This window comes from Ictalurus punctatus, chromosome 2 (assembly GCF_001660625.3).
Source record: "Ictalurus punctatus breed USDA103 chromosome 2, Coco_2.0, whole genome shotgun sequence".
Classification (NCBI taxonomy): domain Eukaryota; kingdom Metazoa; phylum Chordata; class Actinopteri; order Siluriformes; family Ictaluridae; genus Ictalurus; species Ictalurus punctatus.
In genome coordinates, this window is record NC_030417.2 from 33,034,647 (window position 1) to 33,061,056 (window position 26,410).

General features: G+C 41.4%; 2 protein-coding genes across 6 annotated transcripts; one reads left to right on the top strand and one right to left on the bottom strand.

Moving 5' to 3' along the window:
• The first annotated feature begins 2,168 nt into the window (after positions 1-2,168).
• Positions 2,169-8,617, top strand: zgc:55558 (Ras family GTPase). Of its 2 annotated transcripts, none has more exons than XM_017458019.3 (5): positions 2,169-2,507; positions 3,114-3,225; positions 5,903-6,081; positions 6,668-6,827; positions 7,762-8,617. In XM_017458019.3, the coding sequence occupies exons 2-5, from the start codon at positions 3,115-3,117 to the stop codon at positions 7,873-7,875; spliced, it is 564 nt and encodes a 187-aa protein (XP_017313508.1). In that variant the 5' UTR covers positions 2,169-2,507; position 3,114; the 3' UTR covers positions 7,876-8,617. The 2 variants fall into 2 exon arrangements, with proteins under 2 accessions (XP_017313508.1, XP_017313498.1); XM_017458009.3 differs by having other exon boundaries at positions 2,189-2,224.
• A 937-nt stretch (positions 8,618-9,554) lies between these two features.
• pold1 (polymerase (DNA directed), delta 1, catalytic subunit) lies at positions 9,555-26,033 on the bottom strand. Of its 4 annotated transcripts, XM_053675858.1 has the most exons (28): positions 25,873-26,033; positions 25,138-25,212; positions 23,582-23,778; positions 23,372-23,485; positions 23,104-23,244; positions 22,874-22,999; positions 22,617-22,785; positions 22,349-22,463; positions 21,497-21,626; positions 21,224-21,390; positions 20,910-21,014; positions 20,661-20,801; positions 19,800-19,910; positions 19,443-19,634; positions 19,262-19,350; positions 18,710-18,826; positions 18,375-18,488; positions 16,670-16,817; positions 16,481-16,576; positions 16,242-16,379; positions 14,319-14,494; positions 14,046-14,198; positions 13,476-13,578; positions 13,173-13,305; positions 12,357-12,470; positions 12,222-12,274; positions 11,923-12,020; positions 9,555-9,758 (listed from the first exon to the last, which is right to left on the bottom strand). In XM_053675858.1, exons 3-28 carry the CDS (start codon positions 23,766-23,768, stop codon positions 9,671-9,673), a joined length of 3,318 nt encoding a protein of 1,105 aa, XP_053531833.1. In that variant the 5' UTR covers positions 23,769-23,778; positions 25,138-25,212; positions 25,873-26,033; the 3' UTR covers positions 9,555-9,670. The 4 variants fall into 4 exon arrangements, with proteins under 4 accessions (XP_053531833.1, XP_053531820.1, XP_053531824.1 ...); XM_053675845.1 differs by lacking the exon at positions 25,138-25,212 and having other exon boundaries at positions 25,873-26,032; XM_053675849.1 differs by lacking the exons at positions 25,138-25,212; positions 25,873-26,033 and adding an exon at positions 25,519-25,850.
• Between the last annotated feature and the right edge of the window lie 377 nt (positions 26,034-26,410).

The following is a 26,410-nucleotide window of genomic DNA, read 5'->3' on the forward strand; positions in this document are numbered from 1 at the left end:
ACAGTTTTTCTGAATTTAGTATTTTTCATTTGTACAAACCGAACTGCATAATGAACGTGTATTACGTGTCCATGCAAATGTCTTAACATTGATACCATTGATATTAGCTATCAGGACATACCCATTTATTCATCTTTAATTCACCCATTTAGTCAGCTAGTGAGAGATGAATTTTGGACATTTTTGGACATTCAATTGATAGACATGAGATTCTTGATGTCATAACAGATCATGTTAATTCTCTAGTTTCCTTTTTGAAAATTTCTGGGCACTAATTTTTGTTGTGGCAGACAGATTCTGCGGTCTTTCTTGATCTGATTCGCTACTCATGGACAATTTCTGAATCCCAGATTACTTCCAACTTCGCACTACATAGGCGAACTACTCTAACATCATATACAGTATATAGTGCACTGTATGTCCAATAGGAAGCCATTTCTAATTTAGCTCTATGGTATCTATGACTCTGAGGAATGTGTGTATATAGAAATTAGAGATGGGTGATACCACTTATCTTTTCGATTCAATACCAAGTAAATACCAAGGCCAATATCCCAGAACCGATACTGATACCGATACTTTTAAAAGTCATCCATTTGTCATATTTTGCCTCATTATTCTTGCTAACTCAAAAGCAACTTGGTTATTTTTCTTTCTGCCACAGCAGAGCACAATATCACACACTCCCACTCCCACACTGTTGTGCGTGAAATTGTGTGTGTGTGTGTGTGTGCGCGTGTGTGTGTGTGTGTGTGTGTGTGTGTGTGTGTGTGTGTGTGTGTGTGTGTGTGTGTGTGTGTGTGTGTGTGTGTGTGTGTGTGTGTGTGTGAGACTGCACTGGTGTTTCAGCATGGCTGTGTGGGTGAGGGAGAAGGCAGAGGGAGAAGTAATCCCTATCATGCACCATTATTTAAAACATGATTTCATTTTTTCATCCATCTATCTGTCTGTCTGTCTGTCTGTCTGTCTATCTATCTATCTACTTACATAAACATATGACATTGATATGTTTATGTGAAAATTCATTTCTTAAAAAGAAATGCCAGGATCATGAGTACTGATAGTTCGGTGTTGCTCCACCCATCCCTAATAGAAATCATTTTAAACACTTGTTTTCTTCTTCTGGCACCGGTGGTATTGGTTGTTCATAGACACTGGTGTTATTGAGTGTTCTTAGGCACTGGTGTTATTGGTTGTTCATAGACACTGGTGTTATTGAGTGTTCTTAGGCACTGGTGGTATTGGTTGTTCTTAGACACTGGTGTTATTGAGTGTTCTTAGGCACTGGTGTTATTGAGTGTTCTTGGGCACTGGTGGTATTGGTTGTTCTTAGACACTGGTGTTATTGAGTGTTCTTAGGCACTGGTGTTATTGAGTGTTCTTAGGCACTGGTGGTATTGGTTGTTCTTAGACACTGGTGTTATTGAGTGTTCTTTGGCACTGGTGTTATTGGGTGTTCTTAGGTACTGGTGTTATTGAGTGTAATACTGCAAAAACAATATGATAAAATACACCATAAAATAAACAATTCTTACACCATGTAGCCCATTAGCAGTAATCACTTGTTGCTAAGCAACATATTGGGCAAAGATTAGATGAGATATCCATAAAATGGTGGCAAAAACCTATGCTAAAATGTTTAATAAAAAATTTTCTTTAGCATCAATGATATTGAATATAACAAAACCTCTATTACGTGCTGCAGCTGTCAAATTGTAACTAACAGAGTTTTATTGTGTTTTAATATAGGCTAGAATTCAGTTGTGATGCAGTCACGTGTGTGCATAACATGCACTGCATATAATGGTTTCGCTTCAGCCAATCAGCTTTTAGAAAAGAAACTACGCGTTTTATAATACACCTTTAGCGTTAATATTACATAACAGTAGCAGCAGAGAGATTACATTAAAGTGCAATGACTTTCAACACCTTACTTTAACTGGGGAGGGCGTAAGGCACAGTCATGATCATGACTTCAATAGTCAGGACGCTCGCCATGTCCTTTTAACGTAACACTCTAAACTGATTGGGCTTCACTGACGCCAGAATATAAGGAACGATTAGCCGCTCTTTAATTGGCTACGATTTGTTTCCTATTACCTCTCAACCAATAATTTCTCAGTTTGTAACAAATAGCGAGTTTCTATTGGCTGGTTTTGTTTATAGCCCCGCCCCTCCTCGCCCACAATGAAACAGGGAGAGTCTTAGCCCAGAAGAGCTAAATGTATGAAGATTTATTTAGGATTTTACTCTTTAATCTCAGAACGAAACCGGATTATATTGTTATTATATTAAAATACGAATAGTTATTTAATTCTCTACACTCGTCACGCACTCTTAGAGTGAATAGAAAGTTTTTGTTTTTTTTGTTAACGCGAATAGTTTTACTGTCGTTAAAGCGACCGTAATGCGGCTCAGTGGCTAATCCCTGCTTTTCATTTAAACTAATTGGTTTCTACACTTTTTGTTTTCGAGCACGCGGGGTTAAACTTATAAATATTGCCAAGGTAAAAAAAAAATATATATATACTTCTTTATTTATCATTAATATGCCAGTCAATATGTTTGTACTACTTGCTGGTTTTTGAGATTAAGTTGAGTTGAAAGTAAATTACGCTAACTACTTAGCCTAATTAGCTAACGGTAGATGAATTTTGGTTTGATTTCTGACAGTTATTAATTTCTTATGACGTTATAACATATCATATTAATTCACTAATTTCCTTTTACAACGTTCTTGGCACTAACTTTTGCCCTGGCACTCATTTTCCGAGGTTTGTTTCTTTCTGAAACGCCAAGTAACTCTGTGAATCCCAAATGACTTCCTACTCCCTATATAGGTACACTACGTAGAGTATTATTCATGTACGGTTCTTACGTCATATATATAGTGCACTATATGTCCTTTAGGAAGCCATTTTGTATTTAGCCCATACAGCTAGACACATTCTATGACCTGTTAAGCAGTATGTATATAGAAATCAATGTGTGCTTTGAATTGAGTTCAGTCTGAGTTGGGTTTTCTTCTTTTTTTTTTTTCTTCCTAAACATGACACTTGTGTGTTTTTACCTTTTCCATTTTTTCTCTCTCTCTCTCTTTCACCTGAGCACAGGATGACCGAATACAAGTTGGTGGTGGTAGGAGCAGGAGGCGTTGGGAAAAGTGCGCTCACTATCCAGCTCATTCAGAACCACTTTGTGGATGAATATGACCCCACTATTGAGGTACAGTTCACTTCACGTTAATACAAGATATTGAAAGAAGAAAAAAAGCCCCACCATAGTAAGCAAAGTTACCAGCGTGGAGGTCGGTTACGATACGGTGAACCCACACACCGTTCCATGTCAAGAATCCCAAACTGTGACTTTGGGAATGGTTCGAATAGGAATCGATAAAAGTAGCATAGCCCAGTGCCATTTTTCCCAGGCGAACGTTACATAAAACTAACCAACGCACTTGGTTGGGAAACCACCCAGTCTGACAGCGACGGTGCTGAGTCATATCGTGTAACTTTATGACTGGTGCGTTATTCTAGATACCATAATAGAGGATGATTTTTCGGTGTATATTCAGCGTTGGGGTAAAATGTACCAACTCAATTTACAAGAATGATTCAAACAAATACTTATTGTTCCATATTAAACTTCTTAACGTTTGTTTTAGGTTAAACCTCACTTGTATAGTTTATTCTGATTTTATAGATGGATGGATGGATGGATGGCTAGATAGACAGACTGGTGCTAAACATGTTCCCACGCAGCTAAATTTACATTTAATATTCAAACTTTAAAAAAAAAAATTAACGTGCTATGGTTAAATGTTACTGGGAATCATTTAATAGCATACGTGCTGTTTTAATCTTTCACTATACTGAGTTCAGCAATTAAAACACACCGATTTCTCCATCCATGTGATTTTGTTAGGTTCTCTGTGACGTGGGGTGAGTACGGCTCAGTGGAAGGACAGAAGGCGGGGGGGGGGGGGGGAAATAAACCTGTTAAAACGTTATACTGACTATGGATTTTAGGCGTGGCAGTAAATCATGAGGAGAACCTAAAATGCTAAGGCTCTGGGTCACAGAGCATGGAAATTTGTGCTTGTTTGCCTGAAAACAACTTAGGATTTATCTCCGGATTTAACTGGTGGTTCTGTTTTGTTTTTATTTTATTATTTTCTTTACTATTGAGTTTGCAGTGTATAATATAAACACGGGAAATTTCTTTCTAGCTAAACCTAACCTTGATTGCTGGATGGATTTTATTTATTTGTTTGTTTGTATTTGAATGATTTTGTGAGTTTATATGTATTAGTGTAGCCGAGGCACTAGTTCTTCTAATTCAGGAACTGTTGCGCATGGACCCGATGAGACATGCGTCCAAAACTGAAAAGATGACGTGCGACCTTTCAGGGCTGGGCAATATAATGATGTAACTTGTATATGTAACAATCTCGATATTCTGTCACAACACGCTTTTCTGAGAGAGCTCTTTTAATTAAATCTTTTTTTTTTTTTTTTTTTTTTTTTATAAAGTGATTAGAACCAGCTGATCTTGTAAAATGTTTTCAGATTATATAAAATAAATAAATAAAAATTTCAGTTCTAATTTATGTTTGTAGTAATTCCTAAAGTAATTAAGTTTTTCCACATTTATTAAAAAAAGAAAAAAAAGTGTCCATTTTGCTGGTAGTTTGTTACATGATGAATACTCAGATATGAGCCACGATATCCAAGTATCATGATGTGATTATTTTATTTATTTATTTATTTATTTATTTATTTTTGTCATATTGCCCTTCTCTTATACCGTTCACCTACACATTTTATGAAATAACAGGTTGATCATACTGAGCAGAAAGTGATTGTGGTATATTTTGACTGTTTTGGCTACAACTTTATAAAACCACTGACAATGATGATCTCTTTATATACACAGACTTGGGTTTCCGTAATGTATCGTCTCACCTTTTTAGCTCTGTATCTGATTGCATAATAGCGTGAGCAGGGTAGAAGGGAAGTGCATTTGCATAATTATGTCTCATCCATGCAAAAATTTTTTTTTTTATTAAATATATATATATATTTATTTATTTTTATTTAATGGTAAAGGTGTAGAAGTACAGTATACCCAGGCCATTTCTAGTACTTTCTTGCCAATTGATCATGATGTATAGAATTATTTAAAACTCTGCCTTCAGATATTATTGATCAGAAATTCCACCGAGTTCATGCCCAAAAGCCGAAGTTTGATCCGGTGGAATTACATCCCAGCTCAATAAAAGTGATGTGAGGCAATGAGACGGTGAATAATCGCACAATTTCTGGCTATCTAAAAATAATTACTGTACAAACTGCTTTCTAAGAAACTACAGGTTGTACATTCTTGGTATTTTATTAGATTATGATTTAACTAAAGTACACAGCATATAGAAAGTTTGCTTGTGTGATTGAGTTGACCTTCAGTCAAGGTAGAGATAAGCGTGCAGTTGTACATGCCTCACACCTCTAATGTAGCTGGTGAGGATTAAGATAGAAGCATCGTGTGTTATCTGCGTTTTAAAAATAAATAAATAAATGAGTTTTGAATTGCCATTTTGTGTCAGCGTAACTTGAATGTAGTCTTGAGTTTTGAGCAGTACCTATGTTACTGCATCACCCCGTACCTCACTCTGTACCGTACTCTGCCGTTTAACCCACAACAAAGATCGTGATTGCTACTAGAGACCTAGCAGGCTGTATGTAGAGTTTAGGTATTAGCTCTGGACTTAAGACTCCCAGATCTGACATTCAGCCCCCCACGTCACATTAGAGTAATGGCTAAACCCTCCACTTGTCCATATGCTTCTTCAGGAGCATATTGTTGGCATCAGTCTCAGATGCTGTACTCTCTTTGCTCTATATAGGACTCGTACAGGAAGCAGGTGGTGATCGATGGCGAGACGTGTCTCCTGGACATCCTGGACACTGCAGGTCAGGAGGAGTACAGCGCTATGAGGGATCAGTACATGAGGACTGGCGAGGGCTTCCTCTGTGTGTTTGCCATCAATAATATAAAGTCTTTCGAGGACGTGCATCTCTACAGGTAGGAATTTATTTATGTATTTATTTATTTATCTATCTATCTATCTATCTATCTATCTATCTATCTATCTATCTATCTATCCCTCCAGTTGGGCTGTGTAAAGGGAAAGCTGCTTGTGTGGTTTTATTCAGTTATTTATTTTAAACATCGGTTAAGCCTCATCTTTAGATATAAGGCAGTCATTTTGGACAAAAGTAATATTGTGACTCTGACAGTGAGTCCATGATTTTTCTGTACTTGTATGGAATTTATCGATTTTATTATTTTCTTGCTTTTTTTTTTTTTTTTTAAAGGAAGTGTTTATTGACCATCAATGGGTTTTTTTTTTTTTTTTTTTTTTTTTTTTTTTTTTTTTTGGTAATATTTAGTTTATCATCTCTAAGCATAATTAAGGCTTTAGTCGATTTCAAATTGGCTTTAACTCCGCAGTGGAGGGATGTTTCTTGCAATGTTTCACAACATCCTGTTTTCCGAGAAGCAAAGTCGATGAGCAAGGACTTTATTTCTGCAGCTCACATTTAATAATGCTTCACATTGCACACTCGGCACTTATCCGTGGATTAAATGGTCACTGCATTGTGTGTAGGGAGCAGATAAACCGGGTGAAGGACAGCGACAACGTTCCAATGGTGTTGGTGGGGAATAAAAGCGATCTGAGCTCTCGCACAGTGGAGACACGTCAAGCACAAGAGCTGGCCCGGGGGTATGGCATCCCGTTTGTTGAGACGTCCGCCAAAACACGACAGGTGGGTGAACGGCACTAATGCACACGGGGATTTCAAAAAATTTGACGTTGTACTACAAATTAGAAGTCCCTGTTGGAAATCGGAACTGCTTTGTACTGATCCTGTTCGCGTTGTTTACGGTCAGCCGCATCCCATTCGTTTCAGCTCAGAGTTTTGTCACATCAGAGCGGTCGTGATGGTCGCGGCGTGTTGAAACCTGACTGACTGACTTGACTGCACAGCAGGAACTTTCTGCAAACAAATATTTTCACTGCATCACATTCAGCCCTTCGGACGAGGTTGTGTGCATTTGGTCATGACAAGTGTGTTTGGCTCCTCTAGTCACCTTTCGAGGGAAGAGTCGAGTCAAATCGGTACAGAATTATTCTGTCTGATCAGGAGGAAACATTTTCGATCCGGACGGGTGTGGTCCCTTCCAGGATGACTCCGCGCCCATAGGGCTCACCGAACGGCTCTGAGGAACGAGACCTGCGCTTATTTGGCCTTCCTGGTCACCAGATAGATGTACAACCCAATTGTACATTTTTCTATAAATGCACGTCGTTCCTATAGTAACAGGGACATGCGGATATGGCAGTTTAATAGGAGGTGTTTTTGGAAGGAGTCTCCAGCACAAGTGCTTTGTAACACTCGGAGGTATGTTAAGTGCTGGTAAATCGCTGCGCTAGAAAGGGGAAATGAAATGTTTTGGGACGTGCTGTTATTAGAAAATAATCAACTTTGCATTTCACCACATAGTTGCTATTTGGTTGCAGTGTTCATGGGAAAAATCAAATCCAGATGTCACATGAAACTCAAATTCAGACAATTTTGCATTAAATGGAAATCTTAACACCGTTAGCTTCGGTGTGGGTCCTACACTTGGATTACGTGTCGCAAAAATTTATTGGATGACTTCATGATATTCGTTCTCTCTCTCTCTCTTGCGCTGCAGGGTGTGGAGGAGGCTTTCTACTCTCTGGTTCGGGAAATCAGGAGATACAAGGAGACGAACCGCAGCAACAAGAAGAGCAAAAAACACCCACAGAGACGTTGCATTCTTTTATAGCAATACTTCTGCCCACTTTTGCACTACATTCCTGGAATAGCACTGTGCACACACATACACACATCTGCTGTAGCATCTCAACCCATCTCCCTCCAGAGTAAGGTCCCAAACAGGAAGCTCAGAAACAGTGCCATGGCTGCTATATGCTTTTTTCTTTTCTTTTTTTTTTTTTTTTTTGCAGTGGGTGTATGTGGCTCGCCAAATGCAGAGGTTCCTACTTTGGGCTTTACATATTATAAAAACTTCAAGATTCACGTGTCATTGAACTCGTTTGGATAACTTTTATCCTGCCGAATACATGCTCTGATTACGCCTATTGGTTTTTCTGAATTTTTACTTTGTAGCATTCCTGTACTCAAATCTTCAGCTCACACTTTTAAACACCATGACTTTGGGTGTACACGTTAATGTTCTCAGAGCTAGTACCCTACCTGTAACCACTATGCATCTGTGCTTGAAAGGTTGCTATGTAGCATCACACCCCTCTCCTTCTCCTCCTTCCCCTCTCTGCCTCATTCCCAGCTCTTCTTTACTGCGAGCAAGGCTAGAGAGATGATTGTATTGTATTCCCTCACTTTCATCGTTATAAAGGCGCAAATAATACAGGATACATTTATTTGTAATAAAAATCAGGCCCAGATCAGGGTCTGAACACCTCTGATGCATTCCTGTTGCCATAGCGATGAGAACCTTTTTAGGAGTTTAATGGAATTTTGTTAATTAAAAAGGATTTTGGCTAAGAGTCCTGCGTTTCTGTCCCACTTGTCTTATTCTCATAGTAGTTAAGTAAAGAATAACACATGACTGTGCATGCAGTAAGAGTGGTGTGGTGTGACCCAATGCAAAACTGAGTTAGTGTTAATACACCAGAGATGAGGATTTTCCTGAAATGTTTGATTCATTGACTTTTATATCAGAGCAGGTTCCCGAGTACCATTTAAACAAAAAAAAGAATTACACCTCATACCTTTTTATCCATTCACAGCTACATTTAACAGTGTGGAACATCCACAAGTTATTCCTTGGTTGTTCCACCCACTTACCTCAGACCGTGACAACGCACTGACACTGGAGACTCCTTCCAAAAGAAATGTCTCTCCAGAGTAAACCTCACCAAATCAGTTACGTTAAGTCCCTGTGTCCATTATTACTTGAGAAATAAATTAGAATGAGCATGTGACTGGATTCACAGGCAGAATTGCTGAAAAACACTTTCTGACCAGCTCTCAATTATCTTAAGATAATTACTTTATATAGAAGTGGTATACAGACTTTCCAAAAAAGTTCTGGTTGACTTTAAAAATAAAGCAAGTCCCTTGGTTTTATCCTACTGAGTATAAGCTATACATGCACTCACTCGCCACTTTATTAGGAACACGTACATTCATGCAGTCATCTAATCAGCAGTTTCTGAAATACTCAAAGCAGCCCATCTGGCACCAACAAGCACACCATGTTTAAAGTCACAGATCACACCCTCATTCTGATGTTTGATGTAAACATTATCTGAATGATTTTATGCATTGTGCTGCTGCCACACGATTGGCTGGTTTGACAACTGCACGAACGTGCCCGTGTTCCTAATGAAGTGGACAGCGAGTGTACATAACGGACGTCTTCGGTGCTCTTCAGTTACCAGCAGACGGGTTCAGAAAAGAAAACACAAAAAATATCCAGCATTTTACAAAAAAAAGGGAAAAAATATTTTTATTGGTTGCGTACAAAAAGGTTTACAAATGGAGAGTAACAAAACCAAACCCCGATTACACAAAACGGTGTAATTCCTGAGATCCTCTCACCAGCCGAAACGCGAGACCAGCTTCTCCTGATCCCCGAGGTCTTTCTGAACCTTTTTCCTCATGTAGAAGATAGGACAGTCTCGACTAGAGAGAGAGAGAGAGAAAGAATTTATAAATCATGCATCACATGATCAGATGGTGTTTATTAATTTTCCGTAACAGCAGCTCTGACAACAGTGGTAGAGAGAGCGAGAAAGAACGAGACGCTGATGAGGAAACAACCGTCTATAGCTGTTAAAAACAGGAACCTAAGTGATAAATAGGAACTAACTTGTTCCATGGACATTCGATAAAACATTAAACTTCACTATAAACAGAAAATATAACAAGGGAGAAAAAAGAAAAAAAAAAAAAAAAAAGGAAAAATCAACGTTGTTCATTAATAAATAAAAACATGCAAACGTTGGCAAATTGCTGCGGTATACAAGAAGAATAAAACGCTTCGGGATGTGCCGTCGTAGGAAAATAATCAATCCACTTCCGCATGGATTTATTGGGAGTTGTTTATTTTTCCTCAAACAGCGAAGCCTGCCGTGTAGCTGTACCTCACACCACAACTGCTTGCACATGTAACCATAAATAACTCTTAAAAACACACCTATATTTAGATCACCGATGATCTCTTAGTCACCATTCACATTAGAGGTGTGTGCAGAAACAGGTGGAAAGAGGACAAAGCGTTAAAAAAAAAAAAAAAAAGAAGTTTGCAGAACGTGAAGAGTTCAATACGGTGTTAGTAGATAGACGTCAGTGGCTATTGCGCAATCACGTGTGTGTCACTCATTCATCTGGCCAAAGCTTTTATCTAAGCTGGATCTGATTCCAAACACAAGTCTTATCCTCCAGAACCGGAACCGGCGTTTAAACCGATCGTAGCGCCAATTAAAACATGACAACATTTTAAAGCACTATAGTAGGACAGCATGTCACGCTTAACGATGAGGAATTCCATCAGGGTGTCGATTAACTCGGAATACCGACTTGCAGAGCAAGTATAATTTTTTTGCGGAAAACTACTGACGGTCACAGTGGTTTGTTGGTAAACGAGACCTTTTTTAAGCCGTTTCGACACACGTGAACCGAAGAGGCCATGGGCCGAATGCGCGTTGCGATGACGTGACGTGACGTGCGGAAAATCCGCGGTAATTTCGGAAAAAAGGCAAGCTCCTCAGAATATCGCGGCACAAACGCGAACCCACACAGATAGTATTTCCCGGTTGCGTCCGTTGCGAGAGCGGCTGAGAAGTCTCCGCTGTCGGTATACACTACGAGAGCGGCCTCTAGAGGCGAAATAAAAACCATCACTGACCAATTTTGTTGTGTTATTTGAAGTGTTTTTGTTCATTTTGGACGTCTCTATTTTAATTTGTTATTTGGGAGTGTGACTTTTTGGTTCAGTTTGGATGCATCTCTTTCATTTACTTTAATATTTATTAATAACTAATATATATTACTATTTATTTCTTTTAAAAAACTGCAATACATTTTCATGGCACAGTCAGTACTGTTCATTTTTGTAATAACATTCAGAAATATTTTACTTTGAGTTTTTACGTTTTCATTCAGTATCAATTTTAAAGACTATCGGTTGCTTAATTGGTTATCGGCCGGTAGGTACCGCCCGACTTCGTTATCGGTATGGGTAAAATCCACTATGGGTCGATTTCTAGTATTCACGCTGTATACGCTACTCGACCGTTAGTCACTTAGCATCCGTCTCGGTTATCAGATCAACTCGTACAGTATCGCAGCGCTTGTTTTTGCATAAGAGACCACATTCATGTAACGTTTATTATTATAATTGTTCCATTTTATTAATTAATGTCTTCTAGTGCCTAATTTATAAATGAAACATTAACATTATTTATGTACAGTATATAGTGTTTGCTACTATAGGTAGTTTCAGGCATCTGTAGGGGGCTCGGGACCGATCCCCTGTGGAGACAGGGGTCCTACTATATTCCGGTCCATGACTTAGCCACCGGAGTCACTCCATTCTGTACGCTCTAGTTAACATGTAAGGTGGAATAAAAGGTCCAGAGTATGCACATGCACATTTCCCTGTGAAGTTCACTTTAAATCACGAGGCATGGGTGGAAAATAAAGTACCCACTTTGAGGCTTGTATTGTGCATTGCGCTTGTAAATGTGTGGACAATGTGTTACTTGTACAAATTAAGCATTAGTACACACACACACACACACACACACACACACACACACACACACACACACACACACACACACACCTGGTACACAGCACATCTTCATGCAGGGACCCTTGGCAGCGCTGACACTGAGTCCACAGACGAGAGAATTTCTCCTCCAGGGTGGACAGGTGAGCAATCTGAACACCACAAAACGTACTTTGATTAAAGTCATGAAAACATTTAACGAAAGGAACGAGAGTCATCAGATAATTATCCCGTTCTCCATGGCATGAATCAGCTGTGCTCTGCGGTGATGACGCTCTTCCTGCCTGGAAGGACCCGCCCCTGCCCTAACCACTGTTACCCCGTGACCCGTGTATTCAGGGTCGATTACACACCTCTTTCTGGTAGAGCTCCGACTCCTTCTTCTTGCAGAAATCACACATAGCAGCTACAGGAAGGGAAGAAATGATCAGCTTCAGAAATCAAATCCATTGTACGCACGCACTCACTCACTCACGCACTCAACATACTGTCTGCTTTGAGAACCGCTTTGCAGCCAATGCACGTGTTACGTTTCTGCGCAAAGGCCATGAGGCCTCCCACTCTGGAGGTCAGAACAGTCTTACAGCGTGTGTGATCTCCCTCTGAAACACACACACACACACACACACACACACACATTACAGAATGACACATGCTTGAGATCTTATCATCAATCACAATTGTAACTATCCATGTTTTCTACATACAGACCATTTCAAATGAAATTCATAGAATTAAAAAAAATTATCACTGATTAATAGGAGGCAACTGATTTGATGTAAAAATAGATTTTTTTTACTGAAATGTAAACGAGTAACAATCTTTTTTTTTTTTTTAACTCGGTATTAAGTACTTTCCCAAATGTCTACAAAACAATCTGATCTTTTTTATTTTGAAACTTTCCCCTACAGTTTTTCTTTACCTGCATCACTACTACTTTGTTGTACTATATATCTATATCTATCTATCTATATATATATATATATATATATATATATATATATATATATATATATATATATATATATATATATATATATATATATATATATATATAAAAATAAAATTCCACAGCGTTCTTTGCTCATATTTACCAAGGGTGCCAATATTAGTGGAGGGCACTGTATATATTTTTGTTAAAAAAAAAATTCACAAAAATACTCACATGGATATCAAACAACTGCAAACACAACACCGGTTTATCAAAAAAAAAAAAAAAATCTTTGCTAATATTATTCACTCACACACACACACACACACACACACACACACACACACACACACACACACACACGTTTACTCACTGAGTAAAACACTCTCAGCTTTGGTTTCTCCCAGTATAGGCTCAAAGATGCGCAGCAGAGGTTTAGACAGCTGCTGCTCGAGGTAGTATTCCGTGTCAATAGGGATGTTGTTCTCTAGCACATAAATAGGGTCCTAAACACACAGACATGATTTTAGTCAATAGCAAAAATGCTAAAAGATTTTGAAACAACATTTGAATCTCATCACCACCATATATATTCTCTCTCTCTCTCTCACACACACACACACACACACACACACACACACACACACACACACACACACACAGAGCCTTTACTGACCTCTGACTTCATGTACGCTGCTACTCCTTTCGCTGCCTTGATAATAACATATGGAACTCGATCGCCAAGATTAGGAGCACTGCCTGCATCCCGCTTTCGCATCCTACACACACACACACACACCACTGTTAAAGCATGTTTCCTCTGAGACGCATGAAGCCAAACAAATGCTGCTCATGCTGCATCACAGGGCAGCCTGGAGCTGATCCCAGGGAACTCTGGAGACAAGGCGAGGGGACACCCTGGACAGTGTGCATCACGGGGCACAATCGCACACATTCAACATTTGGAAATGAATTTGGAATCAGCCTACATCATCTTTTTGGAGTGGAGGAGGAAACCGGAGTACCCGGGGTAAACCCTCAAAGCACAGGGAGAACATGCAAAGTCCGTGCACACGGAGCAATGTATATATATATATATATATATATATTATTTATTGAAACCCAGATTGATATACAATTATAGGAAGACATAACTCACTATAATGTAGCCAAAATAATGTTGAAAATGGCTAACGTTAACACAAAAAGAAATTAACCCCCCCAACACACACACACACACACACACCTCTCGGCGAGTTCCACGTGGGCCTGCTTGCCTGCGTACTCCTGCGCCGTGCGCGTCAACTCCTTGGTGATGACCAGCTGACTGATGTCAATGCGGTTACACAGAAGGTCTGAGATCACCTCTTTAGCATGAGCTACAGCTCCGTCAGGATCTCTACCCCCCACACACATACACACACACACACACACACACACACACACACACACACACGATTAGTTCAAGTGTAGAACTGAGGAACTCTTGATCAACACACTGCAGTTTACATGTGTGTACCGGTCTATGAGGATTTTTTGAAGGCACATGTTGATGAGGTTGGCCACTAGGGGGCAGTTGTCTCGCCTCACAGTCTCAATTCCCTTACAGTCCATCTTATCGTGATGCTCGGAACTGGAGGAGAAATACAGGCCAGCGTACCTCTTCTTATTGATCAGTAAATACGGGTAGTACACCTGAGAGAAAGAGAGAGAGAGTTCTTATGTACCTATTTATAACTTACCTTATTGTATTGTTATGGCATTAATGTACATAATTATTGTAACCTTTATACGTTTGTCCTACACTGGCACCTTGCATTTTGTCTCTTTATTTTTCCTTTTTATTTATACTTTTTATTGACTTATTTTTGTAATTATTACTATTTTTTTTTATTCCACTTTGATTATTATTATTAGTATTATCATTTTATTATTATTTTAATTCTCCTTTCTTAACTATATTGTATGTAAACAATGTGTGTATGTATATATATATATATATATATATATATATATATATATATATATATATATATATATATATATATATATATATATATGTGTGTGTGTGTGTGTGTGTGTGTGTGTGTGTGTGTGTGTGTGTGTGTGTGTGTGTGTGCGCGTGTGTGTGCGCGTGTGTGTATGTATGTAAACAATCATGCCGATAAAGAGAGAGAGAGGGAGATAAAGAAGCGACAGAGAGAGGGGCAAGTCAGAAGAGAGAGAGAAAGAAGCAACCGAGAGAGGGGCAAGTCAGAAGAGAGAGAGAGAGAGAGAGAGAGAGAGAGAGAGAGAGAGAGAGAGAGAGAGAGAGATGAAGCGACAGAGGGGCAAGTCAGAAGAGAGAGAGAAACAGAGATAGAGAAGCAACAGAGAGAGGGAGATGTCAGGAAAGAAGCACCAGAGAGTGGCAAGTCAGAGGAGAGAGAGAGAGAGAGAGAGAGAGAGAGAGAGAGAGAGAGAGAGAGAGAGAGAGAGAAGGGCAAGTCAGAAGAGAGAGAGAGAGAGAGAGATAAAGAAGCAACAGAGAGAAGGGCAAGTCAGAAGAGAGAGAGAGAGATAAAGAAGCAACAGAGAGAGGGGCAAGTCAGAAGATAGAGAGAGAGACAGAGATAGAGAAGCGACAGAGAGAGGTGCAAGTCAGAAGAGAGAGAGAGAGAGAGAGAGAGAGAGAGAGAGAGAAAGTGTAACCAACAAAGTGAGTAACCATGAGAGAAGAAAAAAAAAAAAAAAAGAGACCGAAAGAAGAGAGAGAGAGGAAATAGAAAGAAGAGAGACATGGTAACATGGTGAAAGGGAGAGAGAAACAGAGACAAAGGGAGAAAGAAGAGAGAGGCAAGTCAAAGAGCAGAGAGAGAGAGAGAGAGAGAGAGAGAGAGAGAGAGAGACAGACAGACAGACAAGGAGAGAAAGAAGAGGAAGAGAGAGAGAGAGGGAGAGAGAAACAGAGAGAAAGAAGAGGAAGAATGAGAGAGAGAAACAGACAGACAATCAAGTCAAAGAGCAGAGAGAGACAGAAGAGAGAGGGAGGAGAAACAGATTTGTTTATATGACTTATGCGCTTGAGTGCGAAAGTTTGCACACCCCGAGGAGAAAAAGTAACGGTTCATTACCACAAGTAACAAACAGACTGAATAAATATTGGCTTGATGGTTTGCTTACTGAATGTAAAAAAATTTTTTTTAAAAATTCTCTAATAACTTCACTAATGGAAAATAGAATTGCTTAATCAGATCTTTAACATGGTTCCAGGATGTCATATCAGCTGTGCATGCAAAGTGCTTCAGAAGCTGGAGGAGGTGAAACCCGATAAGGGTTTGCTAATGGTTTACCTTCCTAACTCCTGGCTGATGAGGGCCTTTAAAACATCCTGTTTTTTATGGAAACCTGAATTACAGTGCAATTGAATCAGTTCGAGCGCTACTATAGCGACGTACAGTACCTTCTCAAACTCCAGCTTGATCGGGGGAACGAAGTGTGAGGACACCCACTCCGCCGCCTCCCTCCCTACGCTCATCGCCTCCTGCACTGTGTCCACTCCCAGTTTCACCATCACAGAGTCTGTGTCTCCATAGATGACCTGAATACACACACACACAGTCAACACACACCACTCTCAATTCCACACAACTACCAACAGTTCTACTCTCGATCCAAGACTAGTATGACTGCCTGTGCTACCTTGGCATCAGCTGGATATCCATTAGCGAACGTGTATTTGGATTCCACAAGCTGCTTAGTCTGTTCAATCATCTGCCTGCCGAAGCCTGTAACACTCTACATACACACATACACACATACATACATACATACGGTAAGTTACAAGCACACCGAGGATTGGTCTATTGAGGTGTAGAGAGTGAGACAGACCTGTGAGATCTCCAGACAGGGCAGTTTGCCCACCTGGGCACCAGTGAAACCGTACACAGAGTTGGCGCTGATCTTTAAAGCCAACTGCCTGCCATCTAACACCTGCTTCCTGAACGGGTCAGTCTCCTTCTTCAGATCGGTCTTCGCCCTGAACACACAATCCAGAAATTCCTTTCAGAGGGAGGAGGAAATATTCAGTAAGATCTAAAAACATGACTGTTTTCCTGATCTGTGCAATTAAACCGGTGAAGTGTGACCCACTCGTGCAGTTCAACTGGACGTCAGACAGAAGTAGGAGCGGTGACGGCACGGATGTGTGATTTAGCCTAATCGTTTAAAGTGAAATCTAACTTTCAAACGAGCAATCTGTAATTAACAACATCGCCATGAAACACATTCATGACACTGAGACTAGAACATGTTGATTATAGGGGAAATATAATAAACACTCAAAAGTTTAGACACGTTTTTTATTCCCCCCCCACATTTTAGAAGAAGAATAAAGTCATCAAAACTCTGCGAGAACACAGATGGAACTATGGGAATTATGTCATGATAAAAAATCCAAAATAAATCAAAAATAATGTAATATTTTATCATCTTCAAAGTCGACGCCCTTTTAACCTAGAATTTCCAGAAATGTATTCTTGGTAAACAGTATTAAAGGAGTTCACACCGACGTCGGACTCTTATCGACAGCTTTTCGGAATATTTCGCTCCGAGTCGTCCGTTTAAAATCTATATATTTTTTTGTAAATAAAATGTTAGTTTCCTAATGAAAGGAACGAATACGTCGGCACGATTATATTTTCGTCTACAACACCGATTTCACACATTTAATCACACACCGTCAGATCAAAAGCTTTTTAACAATCGCGAGAAACATTTCAGTCGAGTGTCCGCAAACTTTTGCCCGGTGGTGTAAATCCTGATCTACTTTTATTACAATACGGTAAAAGTACTGAAAATGGTTAAACTGGGCGATCGATGTAGGTAGGCGAGGTTACAAAATAACAAAACAACAACAACAACGATCAAAGAAGGTGGGGGGGGTGCATTTTCACTTTAGCCTTCACTTTTTATTTTCAATGCACAAATTGCTAGTATAATAAAATAAAACAAAGATTAGAAATTATTTTACTTCAGACCATGGCTTTTTTTTTTTTTTTTTTTTTTTTTAAACTTTAATTAGCTTGGTTTTAAATAACTCAGTTAATGAGTACAGTCACACGCCTCATTTGCGTCACTATGTGAACTATTCAAACACGATACACGTGCACTTGATTAAATAAAACAAACAAAAAACACTTGCACATTATTATTATTACACTTTGCAATAATACCGTGTTCAGAACAAAGGGGGTAAAAACTAAGCAGGTGAGGAATCAATTCAATTACCGAGCAAGCATACTTCAAGCATTACAGAGGAAATATTATATATTATATTCTATTGAGACGTACATGCTGTGATGTACACGAGCCAACGATGTCTATGGTAGAGATGTGAGCTGTAGTTGTGAGTAATGGTTTAGTGATCAGTTTTATGAGTAAATAAGGATATGATGACACGACTACCATTACCAGACCCTGTGCAGCTGCACGACGAACAGGCAGGATGTGCAAAGTGACATCACAGCTCACAACAAAATAGTCAAGCTCTTCTGCAAAAACCTGTAGATGTAGGTGGGTGTAGACGCCATCTCACCTCTTACGGGCACTCAGCAGGTTCTCCAGGATCTCGGGCAGGAGCCCCTTCCTCACCGAACTTTTGACAAACAGATCTCCCGTAGGAGTCTTAATGAAGTCTTCTGAAGAAAGGCTGAGCACACACACACACACACACACACACACACACACACACACACACACACACACACACAATACAGGGAGTATTTAATAATACAACAGGCATGGACCAAATCATCAAATATTCATCTCTAACGAACCGAGCTGAAATCATGACATTATCATTAACAAATGACAGCTGGTGGATGAATGCACACACACACACACACACACACACACACACTTGTCTCTCACCCCAGTTTCTCTGCTTGGCCTTTCTGCAGTAGTGTAGTGTAACACAGGTTATGAGCCATCATAATGGATGGGTACAGCGAGGAAAAATCCAGAGTGGCAATCGGCACACTGTAGTACCTGTTACACACACACACACACACACACACACACACACACACACACACACACACACACACACACACACACACTTTACAAGGACAAGCTGAGGAATATAAACACTTGTTTGCTGTTATAGGAAATTAATCAACGAGGTAGTGTGATGCAGCCCGTCCCAAAGGAATGTTATTCATTTCCTATAAATCTGCTTTAAACCACTTACACCACAATCATTCACCAACGATGACATTTTTTATCCTTTTATAGTTACACTTACAGTGGGAGGGGAAATACGTATTGAACGCGTCAACATTTTTTTCAGTAAGTATATTTCCCATGAGGTTATTGTTAGATACGATAAAAGTGATAGAACGTATTCATGTGTACATCTGTGTGCGTTTCAAACGTTTATGAACACATAAGTTGACTAAAGCAGTATACAAGCAGGATCCTCACCCTTTCTCTGGCTCAATGACTGTAGCTCCTGTATAATCCTCCCCACCTTCAGTCTTCACTACCGGCATCACCAAGTTCTGCTTCATGGCCTACAAACAGGAACAAACACTGCTGAATGCTGAACAGCTGTCTGAGCCATTGACTTGGGTATGCGAGTGTGTGTGTGTACACTTTCACACACCTGTCGTAGTAACTGGGACACGACTTTAATCTGCTGGCCTCGAGACAGGAGGTAGGTCAGGGGCACGCCAGTCACTCTTGCCATCTCCATGTAGTTAATCACACACATCAGCTTCTGCAGCAAGCGCAGGGGCAAGTAGGCATCTTTCAGACAGTAGACAGCCAGACGCCGCCTCGTCTGCTCATTTCCATTCTACACACACACAGAGAGAGAGAGAGAGAGAGAGAGAGAGAGAGAGAGAGAGAGAGAGAGAGTGAGCACATCATTAATTAGGCATCATTCAAATGCTTCAAAATGACCTTCCTGGATCTTAAGGGCTTTTTAATGACTACACACTATGGTTTTCCTTCATCTAACCTGCAGGTCTGTGATGATCGAGTGCTGGACATCCTCTTTCTGCTCCTGCAGGAAGTGGAAACTGACGGCGTTGAGTGTGTACGAGCGCAGTTTATAATCCCTCAGCAGGACCTGCAACGCAAAGCATGTTCGCTAATAAAAGCAAAAAAAAATGCTGCACGTGTGTTTGGCAGCGAAAACCGAGACAAGCTCTGTGCGTGTTACGAGTGTACATACACCCGTCAGCCATAACATTAAAACCACTGACAGGTGACGTGAATCGCGTCGATTTATCTCGTTACAGCGGCACCTGTCAAGAGGGATATATTAGGCAGCAAGTGAAGAGTCTGATGTGTTGAAAGCAGGAAAAAATGGGTAAGCGTAAGAATCTGAGCGATCACCCAAACATTCTCGCAGACCAAGTACACCGCTTCGTGGCAACGGTATTCCCTAATAGCAGTGGGCTCTTTCAGAGGGATAGTGCGCCCTGCAACATCGCAAAAACTGTTCAGGAACGGTTTGAGGAACATGACAAAGAGCTGAAGGTGCTGACTCGGCCTCCAGATTCCCCAGATCTCAATCCGATCGAGTATCTGTGGGATGTCTTGGACAAACCGTCCGATTAACAGAGGCCCCACCTCACATCTTACAGAATTTAAAGGATCTGCTTAAAGGAATGTCCTGGTTCCAGATAACACAGCACACCTTCAGAGGTCTGGTGGAGTCCATGCCTCGACGGCCCAGAGCTGTCGGGAACCTACACAATATTAGGCAGGTGGTTTTAATGTTATGGCTAATCTGTCTGTGTGTGTGTCTGTGTGTGTGTGTGTGTGTGTGTGTGTGTGTGTGTGTGTGTGTGTGTGTGTGTGTGTGTGTGTTCACCTGAAGAAGGTCAAACTGCACTCTGCCCTCCATGTTGACGGTTTTGTTTTCTCTGCGGCCCATCTGCTTGCTCTGGAAGCTGGAGTCTTTAAGGACCGACCTGATGCCCCTCATACGACCCAGATAGGGGAAATAATTCACCTATACACAAACCGAGCGCACAAACACACACGAATGATGTCCACATCCCTCGCAAGCTTTCGGAGTTATGCGATGGTGAATCAGACTGCCCACAACGTGCATTCACACCTTTAAAGCAGCGGCTCTGTTGAGCAGGTACGGCAAGTCAAAGTTTTGAATATTGTAGCCGGTAATGACATCAGGATCAACAGTCCTCACAAACTCCGCCCAGCTCTGAGAACAAAACACAAGCCTTATAAACCAGCAAGATCCATCAAATCGTAATATACACACGTTTTAGACACCGCTGCTGATGCGTATGTATTTTGGTAGCTGCCATAATTTTCAATATCAACATGAATCGACTCTGAGCAGCAGACGTGTGTGTGTGTGTGTGTGCACGAGAGAGAGAGTTTTATTGTGTATACACACACACAGAGTACCTGTAGTAGCTGCTTCTCTTGGGTGAAGCAGAGGATCTGAGACCCCACTATACTAGCACAGCTCTGTAAGGTGAAAACAGTGCGGATAAAAGGCTCCTTCTCTCCCTGACGCTGCACCATGGAGGCGATCTGAATCACCGGGTCCACTTCAGCCTCCGGAAACACACCTGAACACACAAACAAGCGCGTTACCATAACTGTTTAATGATTCTGAAAAAGTAGCGGGTACCATAAAACGTATGTCGGAAAGAACACTCTGTGTCCAGCGCCAACCTTTTCTGCCTGCACACTCGATGTCGAAGCTGAGGACCCTGAGAGGAGCGATTCTCTGCCAGTCCCCTTCTGTTGGGTGACTGATCAAATCTGTCCATCCAACATCCACCTCATACTGACACAGAGACACCTGAGGTACAGACAGAGAGAGAGAGAGAGAGAGAGATATTATATAATTACTTTTTTTATTCTATTATTTTATTTTCCTTTCTTTTCTATTCCATCTATATTGTATGTAAACAATCATGAGAGAGACAGATAGTAAGGGAGTGACAAACGTAAAGAGAAACAAAGAGACAGACAGAAACAGAGAGAGAGAGAGAGAGAGAGAGAGAGATACAGAAAGTGACAGACAGGGACACAGACAGACAAACAGACAGAGAGATAGAGACAGATAGTAAGGGAGTGACCAACGTAAAGAGAAACAAAGAGACAGACAGAAACAGAGTGAGAGAGAGAGAGAGAGAGATACAGAAAGTGACAGACAGGGACACAGATACAGAAGCAGATAGACACAGAGAGAGAGAGAGAGAGAGAGAGAGAGAGAGAGAGAGAGAGAGAGAGTGTGTGAGAGAGAGACAGATAGTAAGGGAGTGACAAACGTAAAGAGAAACAAAGACAGACAGAAACAGAGAGAGAGAGAGAGAGAGAGAGAGAGAGAGAGAGAGAGAGAGAGAGAGAGAGAGATACAGACAGGGACACAGAGAGACAGAAACAGATAGACAGAGAGATAATGACGTGGGGGGGGGGGGGATACAAGATAATGGAGTGTTGGTCTGAATACTGAAACTGAAGTGTATATAGTGATAAAGTAATGCATGTTAACATATGAGCTTATGAGGACGCAGTCACCTTGTCTGGGTCTCGGGAGTCCGTCTCTCCTGTGCTCTTCTCCTCTCTTAGTTTGTACTTCCCTTTAGGCAATTCGATCCAGCAGCATCCCACCACATCACTGTCCACCATGAACCTGACACCAAAAACACACACGCAACAGAAACCACACTATCAACCGATCATAATGCCATTACACTGCGTAAACGGAAATATTATATGAATAGCACACGTTGCCATGTTTGGTTCATTTGTAGAAAGTTGGTACTGCTTCTAAATCGTCACTCACCTGATCTCGAAGTCGATGTTGGCCTCGTACGCAGAGTAACTCTGAATGGAGAAGTGAGCAAACTTAAATCCTTGCTCCAGGATACGTTTCGCCGGGGCAACCAGGCGCGGCATCGCCATGGTGATGCGCAGGAAGTCCAGTGGACGCTTGCCGTGGTAACCGTACATACCTCGATAATAACAAGATGGTCAGATAAGAAAGTAAAAAAAAAAATGATAACCACACACACAGCGATTTAGATTAAACGCGAGACTCACTCTCTTTGCGCGTGATGTCCACCGCGAGCACAGTGACCGAGATGTTGTCTTTGTTGGAGCGCATGTCCTTCAACACAGCCGAGTTCAGCTCCTTCTGAAACTCCGCCAGGTGAGAATTCGTGAAGCCTGAGAGACAGAGGGAAGGAAAGATGAATACTAACACATGTGATATGTCTGTCGTTTACCAGATGCTTGTCTTAGATTGACGCGAGGACACTGGAGCGACTCACCGGCTGGAGCAGGAATGTAGAAGTAGGGGGCAAAACCATGTATATGACAGCAGACGCTGTTCCCACTGTCGGTCACTCCAAACATACGGACCACCGGAACCTTCCCCTGGACCTGTCCGGGCATCCCGGCCACTGCAGAACCTACACACACACACACACACACACACAAACAAAAACAAAAGCCATGCATTTATACATCAGCTACTTGTTATACAAAGACAACACTCCAGAGTTGCTCTGATAACTCCTCCCACTTTTGAGGTTTTACCCAGATAATAGTCGAGGTCAATCTGCTGGAAGACGAGCGTGTCTTTATCGGGCCGAAGAGGTGCAGCAGCAGGACGGCGCCAGCGTGGGTTCAGATCCGCTGAAAATAAATCACCTGAGAGGCACAGAGAGAGTCAAAAAAAAAAAATGAACCGGTTGTTCCTCGGCGTCTCTGTCTCACACTCTTCCTACCCGCTTACACAATACTTACCCACTGGGATGACATCATGGCCCGCCTGCCCTTCCACCGATTCCATCTCCATCTCAATTTCGTCAAGAAGAGCGAGCTCTTCTTCAAAGTTCGATGGGCCGTCCTCCCACTCAGAACCCTTTTTGCCCCTCTTGGCCTGAGAGGCTCCGCCCATCGAAGGTCCTCCATTTCGCCGCTTAAACTCCATTCCTTACAAGCTGCGGAGAAACACGGAAACATCAGGTCAACTACGTCCAACAGAAAATCTCATTCATTCAGCAACATGCAGTTGTCCGGTTTATGGAAGGAGTCTCGAGTTTCAGTGCTTTTCTTTCGAGTTTCAGTCCATACAGGATTTCGCAGAGTTGTGTTTTTTTTTTTATTTATTTTTTTATCTGCACTGGAATCTGCTGAGTTTTTTTGTGCAGAAAACTACTCGGATTGGCAAAATTGCAATTGTATGAAACTGTGCAAAACTTTTAGCTGCACTCACGTTCGACACACGTGAATCGAAGAGGACTTTGGTTGATTGCTAAAAGAACCACACACAAAAATCTCGGCAAAATCCTGTACGGACTGACCAACGCTCCTGTGGCTCAATGAGCACAAATCCCCACAGCCACGCTCCAAAATCTAGTGGAAAGACTTCACAGAAGCATGGAGGCTGTTCAGGGAAGACCGATTCCCTACTAAGGCCCATGGTTGTAGAATGGGATGTTTTTTGCTTGCAGTAATACAGACAGATATGACAGAAGTCGACCAAGAAGTTGCTTCATATACAAAATACTTCCGTCTACCTGTCCCTGCCCTGAATGCTGATGAGTCAAGCACCTGGCATTTGTTATGAACCTGAGCACACACATACAAATGATAGCCATAATGTAAATAAATACAGCACCTAAAATAACTGTTAAAAAAGATTTTTTTTTTTTTAAGTGAAAGAAATAGTTACCTAACAAATGAGAGGAACAGCGGTCAGTAGTTACCTGCCAGGTACCTGAGACACAGCAGTCAGTACTTACCTACCAGGTACCCGAGACACAGCGGTCAGTAGTTACCTGACAGTTACCCGAGACACAGAAGTCAGTAATTACCTGAGCCAAAGCAGTCAGTAGTTACATGTCAGTTACCCGGGACACCGCAGTCAGTAGTTACCCGAGACACCGCAGTCAGTAGTTACCCGAGACACCGCAGTCAGTAGTTACCCGAGACACCGCAGTCAGTAGTTACCCGAGACACCGCAGTCAGTAGTTACCCGAGACACCGCAGTCAGTAGTTACAGTCAGTAGTTACCCGAGACACCGCAGTCAGTGGTTACCCGAGACACCGGTCAGTGGTTACCCGAGACACCGGAGTCAGTAGTTACCCGAGACACCGCAGTCAGTAATTTCATGTCATTTATCTGAGACACAGCAGTCAGTAGTTACCTGAGACACAGCAGTCAGTAGTTACCTGCGACACAGCAGTCAGTAGTTACCTGCGACACAGCAGTCAGTAGTTACCTGCGACACAGCAGTCAGTAGTTACCTGAGACACAGCAGTCAGTAGTTACCTGCGACACAGCAGTCAGTAGTTACCTGAGACACAGCAGTCAGTAGTTACCTGAGACACAGCAGTCAGTAGTTACCTGAGACACAGCAGTCAGTAGTTACCTGAGACACAGCAGTCAGTAGTTTAATGTCATTTATCTGAGACACAGCAGTCAGTAGTTAGCTATCAGTACATCAAAACAAAACCACGATAACGAAAACGCACTTTGCCGTTCAGTAAATTTAACTATAATGCAATTAGCCAGCTAATACTTATCCCTTATACAACAGTTTTTAGATAATTAAGTGAACATATATAACGTCAGTCTAAATACCAACGCAGTTTCTACTGCAAAAGCAGATCCCGATAACCGGAAGCACTCGGCTACAATATGGTTATATTTACCATTTATATAAATGTTAACTCACCGGTTAGCCTGATATATTAGCAAAGCGTGCTACCGTTCTCCTACCCGCTTTGCGACAAGTCCCGCCTCCTGGACTAGGATTGGCCAAGATTTCACTATGACCGTGCGTATGAACGATCTAACCAATCATAATACCAGACGGTGGCTACTACTACCCAATCATAACACTGGAACGTAATACAAGTAGGACAGAGAGAACAACATCATAACACGCTAGCTTAGGCACAACGCAGGTCCTCGGTAACAAGTAATTTGCAACGAACACACAGGGTGAACTTTAGATAAGCCAACAGACGCACTGTCGCATTGTAATAATGTCAAGTGCCTTTCAAACAAATCATATATAAGCAGATACCCTTTAATCCAGCGCACACCCCACTGATCCGGTACCGAGCTGACAAAATCTCCCGCCACTTTGGCTCATTGAGTTTAATAACTTCCACCGAGCCGATTTCCGTTTTCCCGGCAAAATTGCGCAGAACCCAGAGAGCACGCTGATTGGTCTAAATCCAGGAAGTGGCTGTTTTACGTGCTTCAACGACCATATTGGACGAGTAGGCTTGCAAAAACCCTAACAGTAGCTAGAGGGCAAGCAGACACATTTATAAGGGTTTTCTCTTTTTATGCAAAAATCTTACAAATCTAAAGCTATAAACTGTCAATACTAAATTCATTAATTTGAATGCATTTGGGGAAATTAATTTGGGGGACACCTCCAGAGTCGGGGGTTCGATTCCTGCCCCTGCCCTGTGTGTTTGCATGTTCTCCCCGTGCTGCGGGGGTTTCCTCCGGGTACTCCGGTCTCCTCCCCTAGTCATGTATGGTAGGCTGATTGGCATGTCCAAAGTGTCGGTAGTGTGTGTGAACGTGTATGCGATTGTGTACTGAGGTGG